The sequence below is a fragment of the Rhinoderma darwinii genome, chromosome 2 (assembly GCF_050947455.1).
Source record: "Rhinoderma darwinii isolate aRhiDar2 chromosome 2, aRhiDar2.hap1, whole genome shotgun sequence".
Lineage (NCBI taxonomy): Eukaryota > Metazoa > Chordata > Amphibia > Anura > Rhinodermatidae > Rhinoderma > Rhinoderma darwinii.
This window is the reverse complement of record NC_134688.1, coordinates 208,355,656-208,380,574: the sequence shown is the minus strand read 5'-3', so window position 1 is coordinate 208,380,574 and position 24,919 is coordinate 208,355,656. Positions and strand designations below refer to the sequence as shown.

At 45.0% G+C, this 24,919-nt stretch overlaps 1 protein-coding gene across 3 annotated transcripts in view; it reads left to right on the top strand.

The window, feature by feature from the left end:
- The first annotated feature begins 12,041 nt into the window (after positions 1-12,041).
- The window catches only part of TFG (trafficking from ER to golgi regulator), a 49,130-nt gene continuing 36,252 nt past the window's right edge, over positions 12,042-24,919 (top strand). Inside the window, exon 1 of one of the 3 annotated variants that reach the window (XM_075852783.1) lies at positions 12,042-12,237. Coding sequence is in view for 2 of the 3 variants with exons in the window: in XM_075852782.1 (XP_075708897.1) it covers positions 20,819-20,843 (25 nt within the window). In the remaining variant the exon portion in view is untranslated. Of the gene's footprint in view, positions 12,238-20,774; positions 20,844-24,919 lie in introns of those variants that run through there. The other 2 variants (XM_075852782.1, XM_075852781.1) reach the window with 2 other exon arrangements.

Sequence of the window (24,919 nt, the reverse complement as noted above, 5' to 3'; positions counted from 1 at the left end):
ATGTAACCCCTTAACAAGGTATTTGACAGCCGCGCCTACATAGCGGCAGCGCGGTTGTTGGCCGTGTTGGGACCGTGTCAGGGCCGCTCCGTGTGGCCTTACCCTAACAGAGGCAGAGTGAAGGCAGTCCTGGAGGCCTTCATTAGGCCCCTGGGCTGCTATAACAACCGTCGTCACCCCCCGATCTCACTGCAGGGGGGGGGGGGGGGTGTCAGAGCTGTCGCGATTGACCGCAGCATTTGAGGGGGTTAAACAGACAGGAACAGCTTGATCGCTGCTCCTGGCTCTTAGTCCCGGGTGTCTGCAGACACCCGCAGCATATGGAACACGCTCAGCGCATGAGCGCGCTCCAAACATTACCCCCCGCACCAGGACGTAATAGCACGTCCGGGTGCGCAAAGGCGTTAATGACCTTGTAGAAGGATAACCGAGTAAAATTTTCAGTATTTGCTGAGGATGCTAAAAGTTATCCTCATACTGTAAAATAATCAGCACAGAGGGAATTGGGGAAGCTGGAGGTTTGGGCCGAGGAAACAAATTTAAAAATTTTGCATTAAGCATACCTCCCAACCGTCCCGGATCCGGCGGGACAGTCCCGGTTTCTCACCGCTGTCCTGGGCGGTCTGCAAAATGTCCCGCTGGGCGCTGCAGCTGTATCAAAACAGCTGATCGCTGCTGACAGGCGCTCTGCATGCCAGGCGACTGAAGCAGCGATCAAAAGGAGGTTGTGTTTTGCGCTACCTACAGGGAGCTATCTACAGGGGGGCTGTGTCTGGCGCTATCTACAGGGGGCTGTGTGTGGAGCTATCTACAGGGGGGCTGTGTGTGGAGCTATCTACAGGGGGGCTGTGTGGAGCTATCTACAGGGGGGCTGTGTGGAGCTATCTACAGGGGGGCTGTGTGTGGAGCTATCTACAGGGGGGCTGTGTCTGGCGCTATGTACAGGGGGGCTGTGTGTGGAGCAATCTACAGAGGAGCAGTGTGGAGCTATCTACAGGGGGGCTGTATCTAGTGCTATCTACAGGGGGGCTGTGTATGCAGTGATCTACAGGGGGGATGTGCGTGGCGCTATCTACAGGGGGCTGTGTGTGGAGCTATCTACAGGGGGGCTGTGTGTGGAGCTATCTATAGGGGGGCTGTGTCTGGCGCTATGTACAGGGGGGCTGTGTGTGGAGCAATCTACAGGGGGGCTGTGTGTGGAGCAATCTACAGAGGGGCAGTGTGGAGCTATTTACAGGGGGGCTGTGTGTGGAGCTATCTACAGGGGGGCTGTATCTAGTGCTATCTACAGGGGGGCTGTGTGTGCAGTGATCTACAGGGGGGATGTGCGTGGCGCTATCTACAGGGGGCTGTGCGTGGAGCTATCTACAGGGGGGCTGTGTGTGGAGCTATCTACAGGGGGGGGCTGTTTGTGGCGCTATCTATAGGGGCTGTATCTGATGCTATGTACAGGGGGGCTGTGTCTGGAGCTATCTACAGGGGGGCTGTGTATGGAGCTATGTACAGGGGGCTGTATCTGACGCTATCTACAGGGGGGATGTGCGTGGCGCTATCTACAGGGGGGCTGTGTGTGGAGCTATCTACAGGGGGGGCTGTTTGTGGCGCTATCTATAGGGGCTGTATCTGACGCTATGTACAGGGGGGCTGTGTCTGGAGCTATCTACAGGGGGGCTGTGTGTGGTGCTATCTACACGAGGGCTGTGTGTGGTGCTATCTACACGGGGTCTGTGTGTGGTGCTATCTACACGGGGGCTGTGTGTGGAGCTATGTAGAGGGGGCTGTAGCTGACGCTATGTACAGGGGGGCTGTGTCTGGAGCTATCTACAGGGGGGCTGTGTGTGGTGCTATCTACACGGGGGCTGTGTGTGGAGCTATCTACACGGGGGCTGTGTGTGGAGCTATCTACACGGGGGCTGTGTGTGGAGCTATCTACGGGGGGGCTGTTTGTGGCGCTATCTACAGGGGGGCTGTGTGTGCAGCTATGTACAGGGGGCTGTATCTGATGCTATGTACAGGGGGGCTGTGTCTGGAGCTATCTACAGGGGGGCTGTGTGTGGTGCTATCTACACGGGGGCTGTGTGTGGAGCTATCTACAGGGAGGCTGTGTGTGGAGCTATCTACAGGGGGGCTGTGTGTGGAGCTATCTACAGGGGGGGCTGTGTGTGGAGTTATCTACAGGGGGGCTGTGTGTGGAGCTATCTACAGGGGGGCTGTGTGTGGAGCTATCTACAGGGGGCTGTGTGTGGAGCTATCTACAGGGGGGCTGTATCTGACGCTATCTACAGGGGGGCTGTGTGTGGAGCAATCTACAGGGGGGCTCTGGTGGATGATTTTTCCATTGACCGGTAGCAGAGTTGCACAACTGGGAAAAAAAAAAATCCCCATTATGTAACTCTGCTACCTCTCGTGACTTGAAAAGTCATCCACCACAGGGTCTCCCTCTTGACTTTCATTGTTCTCAGCCTTTTGGTTTGTCCTGCAGCTGCCGCCGTGATGAGCAAATGTTATACCCAAGATAGGAAAAGTAACACAAAGACGATATAACCAGATCCATAATATCTGTGATATCCAGACAGTCTAGAGATCCGCAGTGAGAATGTGCGCGCGTTATTTGCAGAAGGATCTGGCCGTGATTTGATGTGTTGATGCGGGGATATTGGGCATGGTTAGGGGCGTGGCTTAAAATGTCCCTCTTTTCCGAATTCAAAAGTTGGGAGGTATGCATTAAAGGGAATGTGTTGCCAGAAAAACATGGTTTTTTTTTATTTTTTTCACGAGTGAGGAAATATTATAAATTAATTCTAATTTATAATACTACCCATTTTTGGTCACTAGATGGAGCTATCCCCAAAATTGCAGCTTTGCAAAATTGGGTAAAAAGCCCTCGCTCTAGTGAGCTCTCAGCATCCCCCCCTCCTTTATCCTGGCTAGTGCCGGGATAAACGAGGGGTTTGAACGGTGTAACCTCCTACACTGTGTGTCGCCATTTTTTGAGCTAACACACAGTGTAGTAGGTTTACATACAGTAGTAAACACACACAAACACGAACATACATTGAAATCTCTTACCTGCTCCTGCCGCCGCGGCTCCCTCCGGCCCGTCCGCTCCGTTTGCTGCCGCTGGTCCAAGTGCACAAATCCGGAAGCCGCGACCGGAAGTAGTAATATTACTGTCCGGCCGCGACTTCCGGTCCACAGGAAAATGGCGCCGGACGGCGCCAATTTCGAATTGGACTGTGTGGGAGCGGCACATGCGCAGTTCCCACACAGACGCCGTACACTGAAGTCAATGGGACGGGAGCCGTTCGCAGTCCCTATGGGACTGTGGCTGCCGTATTCCATGTCTGTATGTGTCGTTAATCGACACACACAGAAATGGAACAAAAAATGGCAGCCCCCATAGGGAAGAAAAAGTGTAAAAATAAGAAAAAGTAAAACACAAACACACAAATGAATATAAACGTTTTTAATAAAGCACTAACATCTTTAACATATAAAAAAATAATTTGTGATGACACTGTTCCTTTAAGTGGTAAAACTACCACTGAAAAAGATTTGGTGATATTGGTGCACAGTAAATTTACCTTTAGCAACCAGTGCCAGGCAGCTGCTGCCAAGGCAAATAAAATCATGGAATGCTTTAACCCCTTCCTGCCAAAAGCTATTTTTCAATTAAATTTTTTTCCTCCCCATCTTTCATTAGCAATAACTTTTTAATTTTTCCGTCGATATAGTTCTATGAGGGCTTGATTTTTGCGGGACGAGTTGTAGTTTTTTGTTGCACCTTTATATTGTACCATATAATGTACTAGGAAACTAATTATTTGTAGGGTAGAAAATGAAAAAAACTGCGATTCCTACATTGTTTTTTTGCGCTTTGTTTTTATGGAATTCTCCGTGCAATTAAAACATGTTAGCTCTTTTCTGTGGGTCAATACGATTATGGCGATATGGCGATATGAAATTTATGTAGTTTTTGTTCTATATTTTACTACTATTTTACTACTTTTACAAGGAGAAAACGAACTATGAGAGCCATAAGTTTTTTGTTTTTTTTTTCCGTCGATTAAAGAGGCTCTGTCACCAGATTTTCAAACCCCTATCTCGTATTGCAGCAGATTGGCGCTGCAATGTAGATAACAGTAACGTTTTTTTTTTTCAAAAACGAGCATTTTTGGCCAAGTTATGAGCAGTTTTATATTTATGCAAATGAGCCTTTCTTAAGTACAACTGGGCGTGTTTAAAGTTATGTCCAAGTGGGCGTGTATTGTGTATGTACATCTGGGCGTTTTTACTTCTGTTACTAGCTGGGCGTTGTGAATAGAAGTGTATGATGCTGACGAATCAGCATCATCCACTTCTCTTCGTTAACACCCAGCTTCTGGCAGTGCAGACACAGCGTGTTCTCGAGAGATCTCGCTGTGACGTCACTTCCTGCCCCAGGTCCTGCATCGTGTCGGACGAGCGAGGACACATCGGCACCAGGCGACAGAGGCTACATCGACTTACCTGCAAACGCCGATGCTGCTGCAGAATCAACGGTAGCCTCTATCGCCTGGTGCCGATGTGTCCTCGCTTTAAACGGCATGAGGGCTTATTATTTGCGGGATAAGCTGTAGTTTTTAATGCTACCATTTTGGGGTAGATGCAAGGTTTTGATCACTTTTTATTCTATTTTTTGTGGGAGATGAGGTGACCAGAGATGAGGTGACAATTATTTAACTGTGCACCCCGTGCGGGTTAAATAATGATATTTTGTAATAGTTCCGACTATTACGTTTACGGTGATACCAATTATGTTTATTTTTTACAACGCTTTAGGGGGAAAATAGTAAAAAAAAAATTTTTTAACTTTTCACATTTTTTGTACATAAAAAAAAAAACAACTTTATTTAACTGATTTTTACTTTTTTTATAATTGTTGGATCGCTTGCACTATATACTGCAATACTAATGTATTGCAGTATATAGTCTATTTGGCAGGCTTCTATTAAGCCCTGCCAGAGGCAGGGTTTAATAGGAGCACAAAGATGGCAGACCTGGGAGTCCTCATTAGGCCCCCAGGCTGCCATAGCAAGCATCGCCACCCCGCGATTGCATCGTGGGGGGGGACGACGACGATGAGCTGTCAGAGGAGGTCGCCCCCCTCTTTCTAACGATTTAAATACTGCAGTTGCTATTGACCGCGGCATTTAATGGGTTAAACGAGCGTTTCTGTGAAGTGTCGGCTGTAACATACAGCCGACACCCACATTGTATGGAGCGGGCTCAGCCCATGAGCCCGCTCCATACATTCCCTACCAGGCTATGATGTAGTCATACGTCAAATGTCAGGAAGGGGTTAAAATAGGCATAGTTGTGTACAATTGTGTAATATTGTGTACAATTTTGGGCACCTGTGTTTAAGAAGGACATGGCCGAACTAGAACGGGTGCAAAGAAGGGCGACCAAGGTAATTAAGGGAATGAGCGGATTGCATTGCCAAGAAAGTTTATCAAACTTGGGGCTATTCAGTTTAGAAAAAAAACGGCTTGGGGGGGATGTAATTAGAATGTACAAATATATAACTGGACAGTACAGAGATCTTTTTACACCTATGTTCACACACAGTTTTTTTGCAGGCAGAAAATTCTGCCTCAAAATTCCGTCTGGAATTTTGTGGCAGATTTTGATCTGCCTGCATGCCGTTTGCCCTTGAGCGCTGCGGGCAAAAACTGCCACGAAAAACGCTTTCTCTGCCTCCCATTGATGTCAATGGGAGGTCAGAGACGTAAATGTCCGAAGATACGGCATGTCGCTTCGTTATCCCACGAGCCGGTCTTACCGCTCTTCCAAAAAACGTGGAAAAAAACAGTGTGAACAGGGCCTAAAAAGGACAAGGGGAAAAAAGGTTTCACCACCGTCACAGACGGGGATTCTTTGCTGTGAGAGCAGTGAGACTATGGAACTCTCTGCCACAGGATGTTGTGGTGGTTGATTCTTTGAACAAGTTCAAAAAGGGCCATGATGCCTTTCTTCAAAAATATAATATTACAGGTTATGAGTACTAGATTTCGGTGCGCATCGGTCTAAAGTTACCCAATCAACCCAGCGACACCCTGACCTTTAAAAAGGGCTCTGCTCTTCCTCTCCTTGCCTGAGTGTAAGGGTATGTGCACACACACTAATTGACGGACGTATTTCGGCCGCAAGTCCCGGACCGAACACAGTGCAGGGAGCCGGGCTCCTAGCATCATAGTTATGTACGATGCTAGGAGTCCCTGCCTCTCTGCAGGACAACTGTCCCGTACTGTAATCATGTTTTCAGTACGGGACAGCAGTTCCACGGAGTAGCAGGGACTCCTAGCATCGTACATAAGTATGATGCTAGGAGCCCGGCTCCCTGCACTGTGTTCGGTCCGGTACTTGCGGCCGAAATACGTCCGTCAATTACGGACATAATTAGTGTGTGTGCACATACCCTTAGTCTTCCTGTGTTCGTCTATGCGAATGGTGCCTTAATTGTATCCTGCGCCCAGTGTTCCCGCTTCCTGTATTTTGTTCCTGTTTCTAGCCTATTGTTGGAATCGTGTTTGCCTCATCTGCCACGTCTGGTGCCCTCTGCATTGTCTGGTATCTTCTGCCACGCCAAACATCACCAGTGCCACGTGTCTGCTACTCTGAGCATCTGCCTAAACATTCTCCCAGGTACTCTTGTCTGAGAGACTGTTATTGACTTTTGTTTGGCCAGCTGCTTCACCGCTATGGTGGAGCAGTCTAGTGGGTCCACATACCCCACAGTCGTGACCATACGATCAGGCCATGGACCCCGCTAGTCAGCCCAAGACCACGACGGCACTCCAAGCGCTGCAAGCAGACATGCGAGACCTTTGGTCACTGCAGGATCAGCTTCTACAGACCGTAAACTCCATCTCGCATCGATTGGATGCTCCTGCTGCAATACCCACGGTACCTCCTCCTCCTGCTGCTCCTCCTGTCAATGCTGACTCCAGAATCTCCCTGCCCCTACCACCTCGCTACGACGGGGATGTGAAGACGTGCCAAGGATTTATTAATCAATGCCAGATCCACTTCAGGCTGCATGCAAGTTTGTTTCTGTCCGATGAGACTAAAATCGCTTTTATCATCTCTCTCCTTACTGGTAAGGCCCTGGCATGGGCTAATCCTATTTGGGAACGTGAGGGTCCTGAAGTCTCCAACCTGCAATTGTTCCTACAGACTTTCCGCACAGTTTTCGAGGAACCTGGTCGGTCATCTTCCGCCGCTGCATCTCTTCTTACCCTCTGCCAAGGTGAGACCAGGGTGGGAGAATATGTAATCCAGTTCCGCACCCTGGCAGCAGAACTGGCCTGGAATAATGAGGCCTTAGTTGCGACCTTCTGGCAAGGACTGTCTTCACAAATAAAAGATGAGCTTGCTGCCCGTGACCTTCCATCCTCCCTGGATGCCCTCATTTTGTTAGCAACCCAGATCGACATGAAAATCCAGGAAAAGGTCCAGGAGGTTCGTTGAGACCGAAAGTACCCTCTACTGTGCCTCAATCACTCTCGGGACCACCTTCGCATCATGGCGGATTCGACCGCTACGGCAGAGCGGTCTAGTGGGTTCACATACCCCACAGCCATGACACACGGTAGGATTATAGGTTAGACTTGATGGACCTGTGTCTTTTTTTTTTTTTCAACCTGATCAGCTATGTAACCCATTGACTTCAATAGGTTCCGTCAGCTTTCTGTTGGGGTGTCCGTGATTTTACCGGACACAATAGTGCAGCACGCTGCTCTATTGTCTCCAGTAAACCCTGCTGGATCTGCGACGGAGCCCCTAATGCAAATGTGAACAAAGCCTTCGCCTAATAGAACATGAATCTCTCTTGTCCTGGTAGTATGCAATATTGCATCAATAAAGGAAAAATTTATCAGCATGGGATCCGCACTGTAAGGCCTTACTCACACGGACGTGTCTGTTTTGCGCGCGCAAAAAACGCTGCGTGATTTTCGCGCAGCGGGCATCATTATGACACTCGTGCTTTTCTGTTTGTAAACATAAAAACAAAGGTGCTTTTCTGTTTGTAAACATAAAAACAAAGGTGCTTTTCTGTTTTCATTCATTTATTTTACTACTGTAGCGCGCATCACGCGCGTCATCCGGTAGTACTTCCGTGTGCCATTGCGCCATTTGCACGCACCCATTGACTTCAATGGGTGCGTGCTGCGCGAAACACGGGCAAGTATAGGACATGTTGTGAGTTTTACGCAGCCCACATACGCTGCCTGAAAATCACTGACAGTCTGAACGGCCCCATTCACTAACATAGGTCCGTGCGACGCGCGTGAATATCACACGCGTATCACGGATGTATAACACGTTCATGTGAATAAGGCCTTAGGATATATTTAAAACACACAGCAGCAATGGTCCACTACTGCACCTTAAGGAGGCTCTGTCACCACATTATAAGTGGCCTATCTTGTACATAATGAGATCGGCGCTGTAATGTAGGTAACAGCAGTGTTTTTTATTTAGAAAAACTATCTATTTTCACCAAGTTATGAGTGATTTTAGATTTATGCCCAACTGGGCGTGTTTTTACTTTTGACCAAGTGGGCGTTGTGGAGAGAAGTGTATGACGCTGACCAATCAGTGACAAATCGGCATCATACACTTCTCTCCATTCATGTAATCAGCACATAGCGATCCTGCGTTGTTCGCGATGTGCTGTAACATGCACACACATTAACGTTACTGAAGTGTCTTGACAGTGAATAGACATCACCTCCAACCAGGACGGGATATCTATTCACAATTCCGACACTTCGGTAACGTTTGTGTGGGACTTACAGCTCAGCACATCGAGATCTGTCATTTACATCGTGATCTCACGAGATTACGCTTGCTGTTCTGTAACTCCCACACAAACGATACCGAAGTGTCGGGATTGTGAATAGATATCCCGTCCTGGTTGGAGGTGATGTCTATTCACTGTCAAGACACTTCAGTAACGTTAACGTGAATATACATCACCTCCAGCCAGGACGCGATCTCTATTCACAATCCTGACACTTCGGTATCGTTTGTGTGGGAGTTACAGAACAGCAAGCGTAATCGCGTGAGATCACGATGTAAATGACAGATCTCGATGTGCTGAGCTGTAAGTCCCACACAAACGTTACCGAAGTGTCGGAATTGTGAATAGATATCCCGTCCTGGTTGGAGGTGATGTCTATTCACTGTCAAGACACTTCAGTAACGTTAATGTGTGTGTATGTGACTGCACATAGTGAACAACGCAGGATCGCGATGTGCTGATTACATGAATGGGGAGAAGTGTATGACGCTGATTGGTCACTGATTGGTCAGCGTCATACACTTCTCTCCACAACGCCCACTTGGTCAAAAGTAAAAACACGCCCAGTTGGGCATTAAGAAAGTAATTTGCATAAAGCTAAAAATCGCTCAAAACTTGGTGAAAATAGATGGTTTTTCTAAATAAAAAACACTGCCGTTACCTACATTACAGCGCCAATCTCCTTATGTACAAGATAGGGCACTTATAATGTGGTGACAGAGCCTCTTTAAACACACAGGGGGAATTGTGGTGCAGTTTTTCGGCCGAAATGGAAAAAAAGTTTTGTACTTACCCTCTGACGTCCTGCAGCCTGGCCTCTTGGGATGACGTTTCATCCCATGTGACCGATCCAGCGGTCACATGGGATGAAACGTCATCCCAGGAGGCCGGCCTGGACAAAGAAGCACAGAATTCTGGGTACGATTTTTGCGACTTTTGTGGTGGAAAAGCTGCAACATCTGCTATTTATTGTGGGTTTTACCTCCATATTGAATTCAATGGGGAAACCCTGCAACAAAAAAGCAGCAATTACGTAAATACAATTGACATGCTGCGGATTAAAAAACCGCACGTCAATTTCTCCGTTTTTTTTTCGCTCATCATTTAGTCTGCGTTTGAATGAGATTTGTTCAAATCTCATCCACTCTGCTACTACTAATGCTGCGCATTTTCCGCAACAAAATCTGTTGTGGAAAGTCTGCGGTATTTATGCTATGTGTGAACCCAGCCTATGTATTTGCATAATACTTCTACTTGTTTAGGCTCTACTTGTTTTGGGCTTTTGAAATGGTCTCCGACTGGTTTCTCAGGTAAATGATTGGGTGTTTATTATTTTGTATACTGAAAGAAAGTATGTCTGAAAAGTTTTGAAATGCATGCGTTTCTTTAACCCCTTAACGCCGAAGGACGGATATATCCGTCCTCAGCAGCTGCTAGTTCGCGCAGGAGGACGGATATATCCGTCCTGTGATCGCGCGGGTACTGACAGTTTACCCACGCGATCAGCGGCAGGAGCACGGCTGTTATACACAGCCTGGCTCCTGCTGCAACTGCCGGAATCGAAGCACGCGCCGATTCCGGCAGTTTAACCCATTAAATGCCGCTGTCAACAGTGACAGCGGCATTTAATGTGTTTGACAGAGGGGGGAACTCCCTCTGTCTCCCGATCGGCGCCCCCGCAAACAAATCGCGGGTCGCCGTCGGGTTTCCATGACAGCCGGGGGTCTAACAAAGACCCCCAGGTCTGTCTTCAGCATCTGCCTGTTAGGCGATGCCAGAGTCATTACCTAACAGGTTGCCTGTCAGTTTTACACTGACAGGCAATAATGCTTTGGTATACGAAGTATACCAAAGCATTATATATGCGATCGGCACATCGCATAGTGAAGTCCCCTGGTGGGACTAAAAAAAAAAAAGTAAAACCGTTAAATAAAGTTTGTGAAAAAAAAAATAAAAAAAATTACAGTCAAAGTCAAATAAAACTACTTTTTTGTCCCAAAAAGTGGTTTTATTTAATAAAAGGGTCAAAACAAATCACACATACACATATATGGTATCCCCGCGATCGTAACAACTTGACCAATAAAATGAACACATTAATTAAACCGCCGGATGAACGGCGTCCAAAGAAAACGCAAAAAACAACGGCAAAATTCTCTCTTTTCTCCCATTCCCCCCATAAAAAATAAAATAAAAGTTCGTCTATAAGTCCTATGTACCCCAAAATAGTACTAATGAAAACTACACATTGTCCCGCAAAAATCAATCCCACGTACGGCCACATCGACGGAAAAATAAAAAAATGACGGCTCTTGGAACGCGGCGATGCAAAAACAAGTAATTTTTTTCTAAAAGGGTTTTTATTGTGCAAACGTAGAAAAAACATATAAAACCTTTACACATTTGGTATCCCTGTAATCGTGCCGACCCATAGAATAAAGGTAACATGTTATTTACGCTGCATAGTAAACGGCGTAAATTTATAACGTGAAAATTAATGCTGGAATAGCTGCTTATTTTCAATTCTCTCCTAAAATAAAGTTAATAAAAGTTAATCAATATGTTATAAGCATCTAAAAATGGTACAATTACAAAATACAACTCGTCCCGGAAAAAACAAGCCCTTATACGGCTATGTCGACGGAATAAAAAAAGAGTTACGACTCTTGGAATGCGACCGTGGAAAAACAAAAAATAATCCTTGGTCATTAACGTGCAAAATGGCCCGGTCATTAAGGGGTTAAGCCAAAAACGGAACCTGAACAGAAGAAATATATAAAGTAAGGATTATTGGTCTGCTCTCCTTGAACCAATTCTTGTTTTGGCTAAAGAAAACACATGCAAAATGTGGAATCCCAGCCTAAGGCCCCATGCACACCACCTTAAAAAACTCCGTAACTCCAGCACTAGGTGAGCCATTTCATTCATGTCCCAATCACCCACTAATTCCATTTCATGAGCCGTTTGAGGTGATTCCCGTATAGAATTGAACATGTACAGTACATAGACGCCATAGTAACTGGAGTGAAGCGTGACACTGGAGGATAATACAAAAGGAAGAAAATGCAGAAACTGAACCGGGTACTGTTCTTAGTGGATTCATTTTGTGTAAATAAAGTTATGTGAGAGAAAAAAAAAGACTGTTTTCTCTAGAGCGCCTGCGCAGCGTGCCGGCGTTCGTGCCACGTACAGAATGCGTGTTTGGCTCGTCACCTGTGGGGGTAATCCTGGCATCTGATTGGTTGTAACAGAAAGGTGACGCTGCGAGACAGACAGCGGACGGAGGGCCGGAGCTGTACAAGTGTTCTAGTCATTGTTCTTATCCTCTTCCTCGCCGGCCGGTGGCTGCGTTATTCCGGGCGTTGTTTCTTCCACCTGAGGAGCGCTCGGTAAGTGTGCATTTGTCTGTGGGACAGGAATACAAAGCCGGGTAAACCCGGACAGGGGTGTGGCAGATGCCAGTCCATGTCATTCGACCCCTTACGTAAATCTAGACCTGTATCTTGTCACGGTTCCCGACAACTTGTGGCATTAGGCTATTGTGGAGCTACATGTCTCCCCGTGTCCCACCAGTATGATCTGTTATAATGTCTCAGTAGGCCTAAAGCTGTCTTGATATTTGGCGTTTCCTATAGCCTATAGTATGGGATAATGTCCGTGACATAACGCAGCCATCACGACAGGTGCCCACAGTTCTATTTGTCAACTGCTTTTGCATGTGTCATTGTGGGACAGTTGCACTCCATTAAAAATCAACGTGAAATGTGTGACTAAGGACAGAAAAATGTCCGGCTCCTGGCGTGTGACCGTGTATGAGCTGCTAGTCGGGCTTTATCCTCAATAGTTTGGCTATAATGGAGCCCCTGCATAGAATATACTAGTTATGAGTCTAATATAAGCCTACTGTTGTATGTCTGGTCATGTAAGACGTTCAGAACGGCTGATTTCTCCCTCATGCTTTACACTGCTACTAGCTGTTGTGCACAGCAGGGAGTATGTTCATGTGGTATATATTTCCATTACAGCGAGGACAAAATAGTAATCCACCTTTTAGAAAAATATCAGGTAATATAAGCACACCTGTGGAAGGATACATTGAGTTCCCGTTAATGCTTTTTTTGGGGCGTTATAAAGTATTTCATTCTACCCAAAATGCTAAAATAATAAACTTTTCAATATACCTACCTTTAAAGGGGTATTTCCAATTTCGGATATGCTATAGACGTTTGATAGATGCGGGTTCCAGCTCTGGGTCCCACGCCTATATCAAGAACAGGAGATTGCCCGACCCCATTACGCTAAATGAGCTAGTTGCAGATTCCTGGCGGGGACTAGGGGAGCTGGGATTCACATCTATAGGACATGCATGGCGTATCCTGTGCATATGCTGTAAATGTCTATGTTTGGAATATCCCTTTAAAGAGGCTCTGTCACCACATTATAAGTGCCCTACCTCCTACATAAGGAGATCGGCGCTATAATGTAGGTGACAGCAGTGCTTTTTATTTAAAAAAACCGATCTGTTTTCACCACTTTATTAGCGATTTTAGATTTATGCTAATGGGTGGCTTAATGTCCAAGTGGGCGTATTTTTACTTTAGACCAAATGGGCGTTGTACAGAGAAGTGTATGACGCTGACCAATCAGCGTCATACACTTCTCTCCATTCATTTACTCAGCGCATAGGGATCCTGCTAGATTCTTATGTGCTGTCTTATACTAACACATTAACAATACTGAAGTGTTTAGACAGTGAATAGACATTCCACGGGATGTCTATTCACAATCTCTGCACTTCATTACTGTTTCTGTGGTAGTTACAGCAGAGGAAGCGTAATCCCGCAAGATTACGCGGTAAATGACAGGTTACAGCGAGATCACGCTTCCTCTGCTGTAACTACCATAGAAACAGTAACGAAGTGCAGAGATTGTGAATAGACATCCCGTGGAATGTCTATTCACTGTCTAAACACTTCAGTATTGTTAATGTGTTAATATAAGACAGCACATAAGAATCTAAAAGGATCCCTATGCGCTGTCTAAATGAATGGAGAGGCGTGCATGATGCTGATTGGTCAGCGTCATACACTCCTCTGTACAACGCCCACTTGGATACATCAAAGGCAAACTGCGTCGACATGATTTCACTTCAGCAGCCGTGACTATCAGGCCTGCTTTTGTGACGGTTGTTTTGGACGACAGGTCATCAAGCCGGGTTGTAAATGGAGATGCAGCGGGAAACAAACCGTGGCAGTGAGGAACTGGAAAGTTAAGTATTTTGAAAAGTTTATTATTTTAGCAATGCTCTGTGAGCTCATACATTTGCAGCAGCTGCATAAATCTCTGGTAGTGTGCTACATTGTGTCAGTCTAGAGTCGGGGATGTTCAGCTCACAGAGCATTGCCTAGCATAATACAACTCTATCCGCTTCTCAGCTGAGGGCAGGACTAGGTATGTACAGTGTTTGTGTCCTATGAATGTAAACAAGTGTTCCCATTCACTGACAGCAAACACAGAATATATTAGAATATTGTATAACGTTTCATTTATACCGTGATTGAGCTTTATTAACAGAAACCCAGAAAACTCCTTTCATCGTTATTCATCTAAAAGAGTAAAGACATAACTATAAAAATCCTATAGGAAGAATGAAAAACCTGTCCATTACATATCACTTGTACTGAGTGATTATAGTCTATGTACAGCGGGGTATAATAATATCCACTGTCTCTATGCAGCTAGTACCATAAACCTTCTCTGCCAACCCCCAGGCTAACTGGTGCTAAATAATGGGATGTGATATTTTTCAGTCCTGTTCAAAAATTGTTTTCATAGCAGATTTCAAAATGTGTAGCTTCAACTTTTAGTGCACTTTGTAAGGGGGAGTTCACACAGTGGTTTCTGACACCCAAAAAAATCTGCCTCAAAATTCCTTCAGGATTTCTGAGGCACATTTTGAAATCGCCAACAGATTTGGTCGGTGTATTGCGTCCGTGTTTGTAAGCCAAAACCAGGAGTGCATCATAAACATAGGAGAAATATATAGGAAATGATTATACTTCTCCTCTTTGCATCCACCTCTGGTTTTGGCTTTAAAGATACTGATGAAAAATACTGACCATCTGCAATATGTGAATGAGGCCTAATAAACCCCAGAAGTAAACTTTGAGGGTAAATGTTGCTCATATACTAGTGAGACGCATGATGCCCTCCAGCTAAATATGTAAGGACTAGAGCATTGATACTCCACTTCAGTTCTCACCTACCCCCAATATATCATGTGGTTAGACTCATATGCAGCATTAATTACTGGCGATGGGGTAGGCACGAATAAAGTGGTTCTGTCACCTTCTTGTGCTGCCCTGTCTGAGGGTGGTGTAAAGTAGTGGCAAACACGCTGACTTCAGTGGTCTGCCACCTATTCTTTACACTGCAGTCGTTTTTGAGCACTTACATCTTATCTTTGCAGCGCGCCGCCAGCACTGCAGGTAAAGAGTCCAATGATATTCACGTTCCTCCGACCACTGATTGATACATTTCTCTCTGTTAGGCCATGTTCACACAGGTCGGACACGCTGTGTAACAGTACGCAGCGTATCTGTACTGGAACCTGCAGGGAATTCCGGACGAAAAACCGCAACAAATATGGGGTGCCGATTTTCGGACCGAATCAATGCTGGAAAAAAAGTTAACACTGCATAGGCACGATCAATCTTAATCATAGATAATAGTTTTTTCATTAAGTACATTTAGACTTGGCAATAATCATTATGATCGCTTGGAAAGCAACAAATCCTACAGATTATCATTGCTTGTAAACCTACCTCAAGACACTATAAGGGTCTATTCACACTGCATTTGCAGTGTGTGTCGGAGGTATATGTTGGTAGTATTTCACCGATGCCCATTGGGTCCCATGTAAAAATAAAAAATGCAGGATACATCTGTATGGAATAGTGCAGCAGACTGCTGCGTTACACTGATCTATACCAGCCCAACTGAGGCAAATATCATAGGCTTTGCTAGCTGTTGTGTGAATGATGGCCTATGGATACATTTGACAGATGTGCTAGGAGCTTTCCCAGCGCGTATAAGCCAAGCGGACACTACAAATTCAGCCTAAATTTTCTCAATGTGTCAGGCCTCATGCACACAACCGTATTTTTTCCCACCCGTAAATACTGGCGTAAATACGGGTCCGGTGTCACACGTATTCCACCCGTTTTGCACCAGTATTTACGAACCCGTGCCTGTAAATATGGGTCCGGTGTCACCCGTATTCCACCCGTATTTACGAGCACGTTTTTGGCGGCAAAATAGCACTGCACTAATCGGCAGCCCCTTCTCTCTATCAGTGCAGGATAGAGAGAAGGGACAGCCTTTTCTGTAATAAAAGTTAAAGAAATTCATACTTACCCGGCCGTTGTCTTGGTGACGCGTCCCTCTCTTCACATCCAGCCCGACATCCCTGGATGACGCGGCAGTCCATGTGACCGCTGCAGCCTGTGATTGACCTGTGATTGGCTGCAGCGGTCACATGGCTTGAAACGTCACCCAGGACGTCGGGCCGGATGTCGAGAGGGACGCGTCACCAAGGCAACGGGCGGGAGACCGGACTGGAGGAAGCAGGAAGTTGTCGGTAAGTATGAACGTCTTTTATTTTTATTTTTTACAGGTTTATACTGATCGGTAGTCACTGTCCAGGGTGCTGAAAGAGTTACTGCCGATCAGTTAACTCTTTCAGCTCCCTGGACAGTGACTATTTACTGACGTCGCTTAGCAACGCTGCCGTAATGCCGGGTGCACACATGTAGCCACCCGTCATTACGAGAGCTCCATAGACTTCTATGGACTGTCCGTGCCGTTATCACGGCCTGAAATAGGACATGTTCTATCTTTTTCAACGGCACGGGCACCTTCCCGTGAGAAAACGGGAAAGCACCCGTCGCCAATAGAAGTCTATGAGCCCGTTATTACGGGTCGTGATTACGACCCGTAATAACGGGAGTTTTTACGGTCGTGTGCATGAGGCCTTACATGTAAAATCCCACAAGACAAAGTTCTCTGACCGATCTAGATCAGGAGATTCTGTAACTTCACACTCATTCTATGCGTATTATCTTAACTCCTCTTGACCCCCTTTTATGTATAAAATATATGTAAAAAAACAATGCTCTGAAGTGTTTTATCTTATGCTGTGCAGTTGATTGCCATCTATTTCCGGTTATCAGTTATTTCAAACTGGGGAGAGGCTGACTGCATTGTTCTTCTAGGGTTTGCCCATTGTCCCTATTTGTAAATAATAGTAGTAACCCTTTTATAAGCTTTCTATTGCAGTGCTATGTACACCTTTGAAAGTGATTTAAAGGGAAAGTGTCGCTAGAAATTCTTATTTTTTTTAGTTAAACAATTAGTATTTGAGTAATTACACATTGTTTTAATTTTTTCACAAGTCAGGAAATAATAGAAATTAGATTCTAATTTATAACCTTTCCATGTGCTGGCCAATAGAGGGAGCAGTTCCCAGCATGGTCAATGTGGTAAAGCTACCTCATTGATTTATGTTGCAAATTTGTGGTGGACACACACTCTCTAGTGTCCTCACACAATCCCCCCCCCTCGCTTCTTTTGGGTAGTGCCAGGAGAAGGAGGGGTTTGAATCTTCAAACCTCCTACACTGTGTGCTGCCATTTTCTGAGCGACTGCACAGTGTAGGAGGATTAGATACAGTGCTCAGCAGACAGTATAACACGAATATACACTAACATAATACACACATCACATACACGAACATAAATTACCTTCTCCTGCCTCCGCTCCTATTCCTTGCGCCTTCGCTTCCTTGAACATGTGGCCGGAAGTTGTCATCTTACTGTTCGGCAGCGGCTTCCAGTCCACATGAAAATGGCGCCAGATTTCGTTCTGCGAACGAGCTTCATTTTGGTCTGTGTGGGAGTGGCACATGCGCTGTTCCCACACAGATGGCGTACGCTTCAGAGAATGGAACGGCTCCCGTTTGCATTCTCTTTGGGGTTGTATGTGCTGTATTCCATCTCTGTATGTATCGTTAATCGTAAGTAAAAGTAAGAACAAAGTAAAAAGTAGAACATGAGAACACAAATAAATTTAATTTATGTTGATCTCATATTAAAAGCAATATGATAAAAAAAATATATATTTCATGACCCCTTAGAGCAGGGGTCGGGAACCTATGGCTCGCGAGCCAGATATGGCTCTTTTGATGGCCGTATCTGGCTCGCAGACAGGGCTCCTACCCAGTGGCGGATTATCATTAGGGCGTTTCGGGCGGTCGCCCGGGGCCCAAGACTGCCAGGGGGCCCAAGGAGCCTATGACCGCCCGAACCCCCTCATGCCCAGTGGCGTCGCTAGCACCGGAGGGAGCCCTGGTGCCAGGACCGCACCTGTCAGTCTAGGGGAGCTTTGCTTCTACTTAGCAGCCATGGTCTGTGCTGCTTTAGAAGCTCCCCCTCCAGCCCCCCTTCCCTGCTCTAAACATCTCTGCTGCTAGCTGTCGGGACATGGGGGAGGGGAGACTGTCGGCGGGCTCTGTGCTGTGAGCAGGAGAAGAGCTGCAGTGAAGACATAAAAGGTAAGTGCATGTGTGTTTAATATCCATATTCATGTGTGTTTAATGTCCATATTCATGTATGTTTAATGTCCATATTCATGTATGTTTAATGTCCATATTCATGTATGTTTAATGTCCATATTCATGTGTTTACAAGGTGTACTTTGTGTATAATGTGCCTACTTAGTGTATAATGTGCATACTCGTGTGTACTTTGTGTACTATGCATACTTTGTGTATAATGTGCCTACTTTGTGTACTTTGTGCATAATGTGTGTACTTTGTGTACTGTGCGTACTTTGTGCATAATGTGCGTACTTTGTACTGTGCGTACTTTGTGCATAATGTGCGTACTTTGTGCGTACTTTGTGCATAATGTGCGTACTTTGTGTGTACTTTGTGCATAATGTGCGTACTTTGTGCATAATGTGCGTACTTTGTGCATAATGTGCGTACTTTGTGCATAATGTGCGTACTTTGTGTACTGTGCGTACTTTGTGTACTGTGCATACTTTGTGCATAATGTGCCTACTTTGTGCATAATGTGCGTACTTTGTGCATAATGTGCGTACTTTGTGCATAATGTGCCTACTTTGTGCATAATGTGCGTACTTTGTGCATAATGTGGTACTTTGTGTACTGTGCATACTTTGTGCATAATGTGCATACTTTGTGCATAATGTGCGTACTTTGTGCATAATGTGCGTACTTTGTGCATAATGTGCCTACTTTGTGCATAATGTGCGTACTTTGTGTACTTTGTGCATAATGTGCGTACTTTGTGCATAATGTGGTACTTTGTGTACTGTGCATACTTTGTGCATAATGTGCGTACTTTGTGTACTTTGTGCATAATGTGGTACTTTGTGTACTTTGTGCATAATGTGCGTACTTTGTGCATAATGTGCCTACTTTGCGTACTTTGTGCATAATGTGGTACTTTGTGTACTGTGCATACTTTGTGCATAATGTGCGTACTTTGTGTACTTTGTGCATAATGTGGTACTTTGTGTACTTTGTGCATAATGTGCGTACTTTGTGCATAATGTGCCTACTTTGTGTACTTTGTGCATAATGTGGTACTTTGTGTACTTTGTGCATAATGTGCGTACTTTGTGCATAATGTGCCTACTTTGTGTACTTTGTGCATAATGTGCGTACTTTGTGCATAATGTGCATAATGTGCGTACTTTGTGCATAATGTGCGTACTTTGTGCATAATTTGCGTACTTTGTGCATAATGTGGTACTTTGTGTACTGTGCGTACTTTGTGCATAATGTGCCTACTTTGTGTACTTTGTGCATAATGTGGTACTTTGTGTACTGTGCGTACTTTGTGCGTACTTTGTGCATAATGTGCCTACTTTGTGTACTGTGTGTACTTTGTGCATAATGTGCGTACTTTGTGCATAATGTGCGTACTGTGTGTACTTTGTGCATAATGTGCCTACTTTGTGTACTAGTGTTTAGGTAGTGTTAGCAATAGTTACGGCGCGGCAGGGTGGTGGTGGAGAAGGGGGGCCCAAGTTTGGGTAACAGCCCAGGGCCCATGGTCTTCTTAATCCGCCACTGCTCCTACCTGTCTATGGGAAGGATGCATGCACCGCGCTCCATCAGCCCGTGCACCGCGCTCCATCAGGCCGCGGTGCACGCTGATATTGGTAGTTCTTTGATGGCCTGATAAGCATTGGCGGCAGTGGTGAGCGGCAGGGAGCATGGACTACATTTCCCATAACTCCCTGCATAGCCGCGCCGTCTGCAAGCACGCACCTGCGTCCCCTAGTGAAGCGGCATCTGCCTCCTCCCTTGTGTCTCCCTTGGACGTTAACGGTAGGAAGTATTCTATTCGTCGTTGGTTAGCAACAGCATTAAAACGTTATTATGTTATAAAAAAAAGAGTTCGGAGATTTGTTGTTCTTTAAAATTAAATACAAGTCAATGTGTGCACTTTATGTACAGTGAGACTATTTAATAAAGTTCAATTATTTATTACGCTGGGTGTGCCTGCTTGTATGTACCACTTTAAGTAGTAAATGCTTTAGTTCCCTATGGGTCTGAGCCTCTCTTTTTTGTTCATTTTCTGTAAGACCAACACTTTTAAAAGGGCCACTGACAGATACAATTGCTCCAGCGGTCACTTAGTACACAAAGGAGTGTTCCTCTCTGCTGCACTAAGCCACCGCTGGACCTAAACAATAATTCGCTGTAAAATAATAAAATAGATAATTGACATAACTGACAATGCGTTGTGTGACATGTCCAACATTCCAGCTTCTTTCTTCTGCGAATGCCTCAAAGCTGGCATTCTCTCAACATCAGGTGGGAAGAATGCCAGCTTCCAGTCATGCGCAGGAAAAAGAAGAAGCCAGACTGCTGGACTGATGTCATGCATCGCAAGCTCACAATGTAAGTTATTTATTTAATTTTTTTACTGCTAATTACCATTGTTTCAGTCCAGTTGTGGCTTTATACAGCAGGGAGGAGCATTCCTTGCTGTACTAAGTGAACATTGGAGCGATTGATCTGTCAATGGCCCTTTAAACATATTGTACGGCTCTCGCGGAATTATATTTCAAAATATGTGGCGTTTACGGCTCTTAGCCAAAAAGGTTCCTGACCCCTGCCTTAGAGGCTCTGTCACCACATTATAAGTGGCCTATATTGTACATGATGTGATCGGCGCTGTAATGTAGATTACAGCTGTGTTTTTTATTTAGAAAAACGATAATTTTTGACGGAGTTATGACCTATTTTAGCTTTATGCTAATGAGTTTCTTAATTCCCAACTGGGTGTGTTTTTTACTTTTTGACCAAGTGGGCGTTGTGGAGAGAAGTGTAGGACGCTGACCAATCAGTGACCAATCGGCGTCATGCACTCCTCTCCATTCATTTACACAGCACAGTGTTCTTACCAGAGAGACCTACAGGAATTTAGGGAGAAAAAAGCGTATGATTTTGTTACTACACAACAACAGCAATATCAACAGACCAATAGGGGGCCGAGGGAATCTGACCCTTCCACATCAGAGAGTGAAACTACAGACTCTGAAAGAGTGGGCCCATTTTTTGGCGGTAGTGGTGGGAAACACAAATTTAGGGGAGGAGCAAGAAGTAGAAATAGAGGCCGTGGGAGAGCCTCTTCTAATAGTGGCAATAATTTTTTAGCCAACAATCCCCCCATTTCCCGCTATATGCTGAGGGGACAAAAGGATTAGTGAAGGGGAATAATATGGATAGGCTTCAAATCATCAACCTTTCTGAATATAATTTGAGTGCATCAGAGAATACATTATTAGAAAAGGGACTTTCCTTTGTCCCTACAGTTAAATTTGACTCATTTTCGTGGATAAAAGATCTCAATTTATTTGCTCGTAAACTCAAATGGATAAAAATTTTTAAACACCATAATAGAAAAAAATGCATGGAATTAGGGTTAGAGGAGTCTGATATGGAAGGTCTCTCGGCCCTTGAGGGGTTACTAGAGGAATCTGGACGCACTCCAGGTATAGGTCCCTTCACCAACCTTAAAATGAAGAGTAGGAAATTGCCACCTATAGGAGATTTTACTAATGTGGATTTATTTGTGGATATGGTGGGAGATGAGATCAAAAGTCTCAGTCAGGATAGCAGGGGAATGGATAATAACTTGTCTTGGTCTGAACGACTAGCTCTGACCACTTTAGAGAAAAAACAGAATATTGTTCTCAAGGCATCTGATAAAGGTGGGAACATTGTGGTCATGAGCAGGGATGGTTATAAGAGGATGTGTGAGGACATTTTATTTAACCATGACTGCTATACCATTTTAAAGGATAACCCCACGGCATTGTTCAAGAAAGAGTTGCTGAGCATTTTGAGTGATGCAAAGAGCAGATCTTTGATTAGTGCAGGGGAGTTTGGGTTCCTATACCCACAATTTCCTGTTATGGCGTGTTTCTATAGCCTGCCTAAAATCCATAAAGGATATCCTCCCTTACGTGGCAGACCAATTGTTTCAGGCATAAATAATTTAACTCAAAATGTGAGTACGTATGTTGACCAAGTGTTGCGCCCCTTTGTTTTGAGTCTCACATCATATGTGCGTGACACAATGGATGTCCTGAAACAGATTGATGGTATTTCCCTGGAGAAAGACACAATCTTGGCTAGTCTGGATGTCGAGGCGTTGTATTCATCCATACCGCACAAATGTGGTTATAAAGCGGTCGAGTACTATCTGGGATCTAGAGGTACTCAGTTTGCAGCTCATAACCAGTTTGTCATGCAGCTATTACAGTTTGTTCTTGAAAGAAATATATTTATTTTTGAAGACAAAATTTTCCATCAGAAATGTGGTACTGCAATGGGGAGTCCTGCTGCTCCCACCTATGCAAATTTATTTCTTGGCTGGTGGGAGGAGACAATTGTCTTTGGGGACAAATTTGCCAATTGGACTTCATCCGTTGGATTATGGATTAGATATATTGATGACGTGTTGATCCTCTGGAACTCTACAGCAGATGAGTTCCATAATTTTGTAGCAGCCCTCAACAAGAATGATGTAGGACTTAAATTCACATGTGAGATCAGTGAGAAAGAATTGTCTTTTTTAGATTTGAAAATCACAAAAACAGTAGAAGGCACTATCCACACTAAGGTACATAGGAAAGAAACAGCAACAAACAGTTTCCTGCAATGGAATAGCTGTCATCCTTATTCCCTCAAAAGTGGCATTCCAAAAGGCCAATTTATGAGAGTACGTAGGAATTGTAGTTCTATGGGTGATTTTGAGTTCCAGGCAAAGGAGCTCAAAACAAGATTGAAGGACAGAGGTTTCCCCGAGAGGGTTATCAGGAAGGCCTATGAGGGAGCAAGGGATGCTGATAGGCAATGTCTTCTGGTTCCTAAAAAACGGAAAGAAGAACAGGTCACGAGACTCATAGGCACCTATGATTCCAAACAAAATGATATTATGCAGATACTGAATAGGTATTGGCGTATTCTCAGTTCTGATGTAGATCTAGCAGATCAGATCACACAGAGGCCGTCTGTCACGTATCGGAGAGGGAAAAATATAAGGGACAGAGTCATGCATAGCTGTTTTGACCCCATTTCACCTAGGGGCACGTGGCTGGACAGACAAATACCAGGCACCTTTAGGTGTGGTAGCTGTAAAGCCTGTGATTTCATTTTCAAAGGTAATAGCTTCACTAGTGTCACTACACAGAAACAATACACTATTCGGGATTATGTCAATTGTAAGACTGCGGGAGTGGTCTACCTGATCACATGTCCATGCCCCCTAAATTATGTGGGAAAAACAGCACGACAATTTCGTCGCCGTATTAGGGAGCATGTTGGAGATATTGTCCATGATAGGGACACCCCAATATCTAAGCATGTGCATGCCAAACACCAAGGCCAGGCAGCATGTTTAAAGTTTCAAGCTATTGAACTTGTTAGACCCCCCAAAAGAGGAGGAGATTGGGATAACCTGATTTTACGCAAAGAAGCACAATGGATCCACAGACTGGAATGCATACAACCAGCAGGTTTAAATGAGCAGACTAATTATACATGTTTTATTTAACACTCCTTATGGGCGACCTATTTTGTTTGGGTTGCCCATGGGGTGGGTGAGTTCATATTTGCCCAACACACTTAGGTTGGAGATGGCCCTGTTGGTCTGCCGTTTTTCAACGGAGATGGTCTGTCGGTCCCGCATGTCATGAGGGATCGTATATTCTTATCCACCCTACATGTGATTAATTACTTTTTAGTTGCTTTGTGAGGTAGCCTACTTGCGGTGTTTAACTGTCCCGCGAGATTTACTTATAATCTATTATCGTGTAGCGCTTACCTTCTCGTATATTGGCAGTCTGGGCGACTTGTCCTTGGCTTCTACTGCGCCTGCGCGTGCGGATTGATGCGGCCGATGATGACCCCTGGTTGTCAGCTGACGGCGGGGGGTCACATGGGCAGGTGTCACTAATCGTGAGGGTGCGGGGATTGGTCAGTTCATGTTTTGCCGCTAGAATACGAGGGGTGGAGTTTAGCGTTTATAGTAACGTAGCGCCTGCAATGAAGTATGCCGTTGACATCGATACGTGCATCTTGCCGTGACGCACAGCAGAATATCTGCTGTTGAAGGATTCTATCGCTGGTGTGAAGACCAGAGTTACCAAGATACGGACCCCTGAGGATGAGTACCTGAAACGCGTAGGGTCGTTTATTGTTTATGGAATGTTTGCATTGGGGACAGTCATATTGTGTTACACCCAGTACTAGGAGAGCCGATTCATTCGGACACCTGTGCTTTATTTGGGGATTGTACTACTGGTGTGCCCTGGATATATGCTGATTCCAGACAAAATATCGTTACAAACACTGAGATACATGCATCATAATGACTCAGTGTTTTTTGTTTAATACATTTTTTAATAATCACGGTGGGGCTTATGTCACAGTGGTGTGTTACCCCTGTTTTTAACAAGTTACTATTA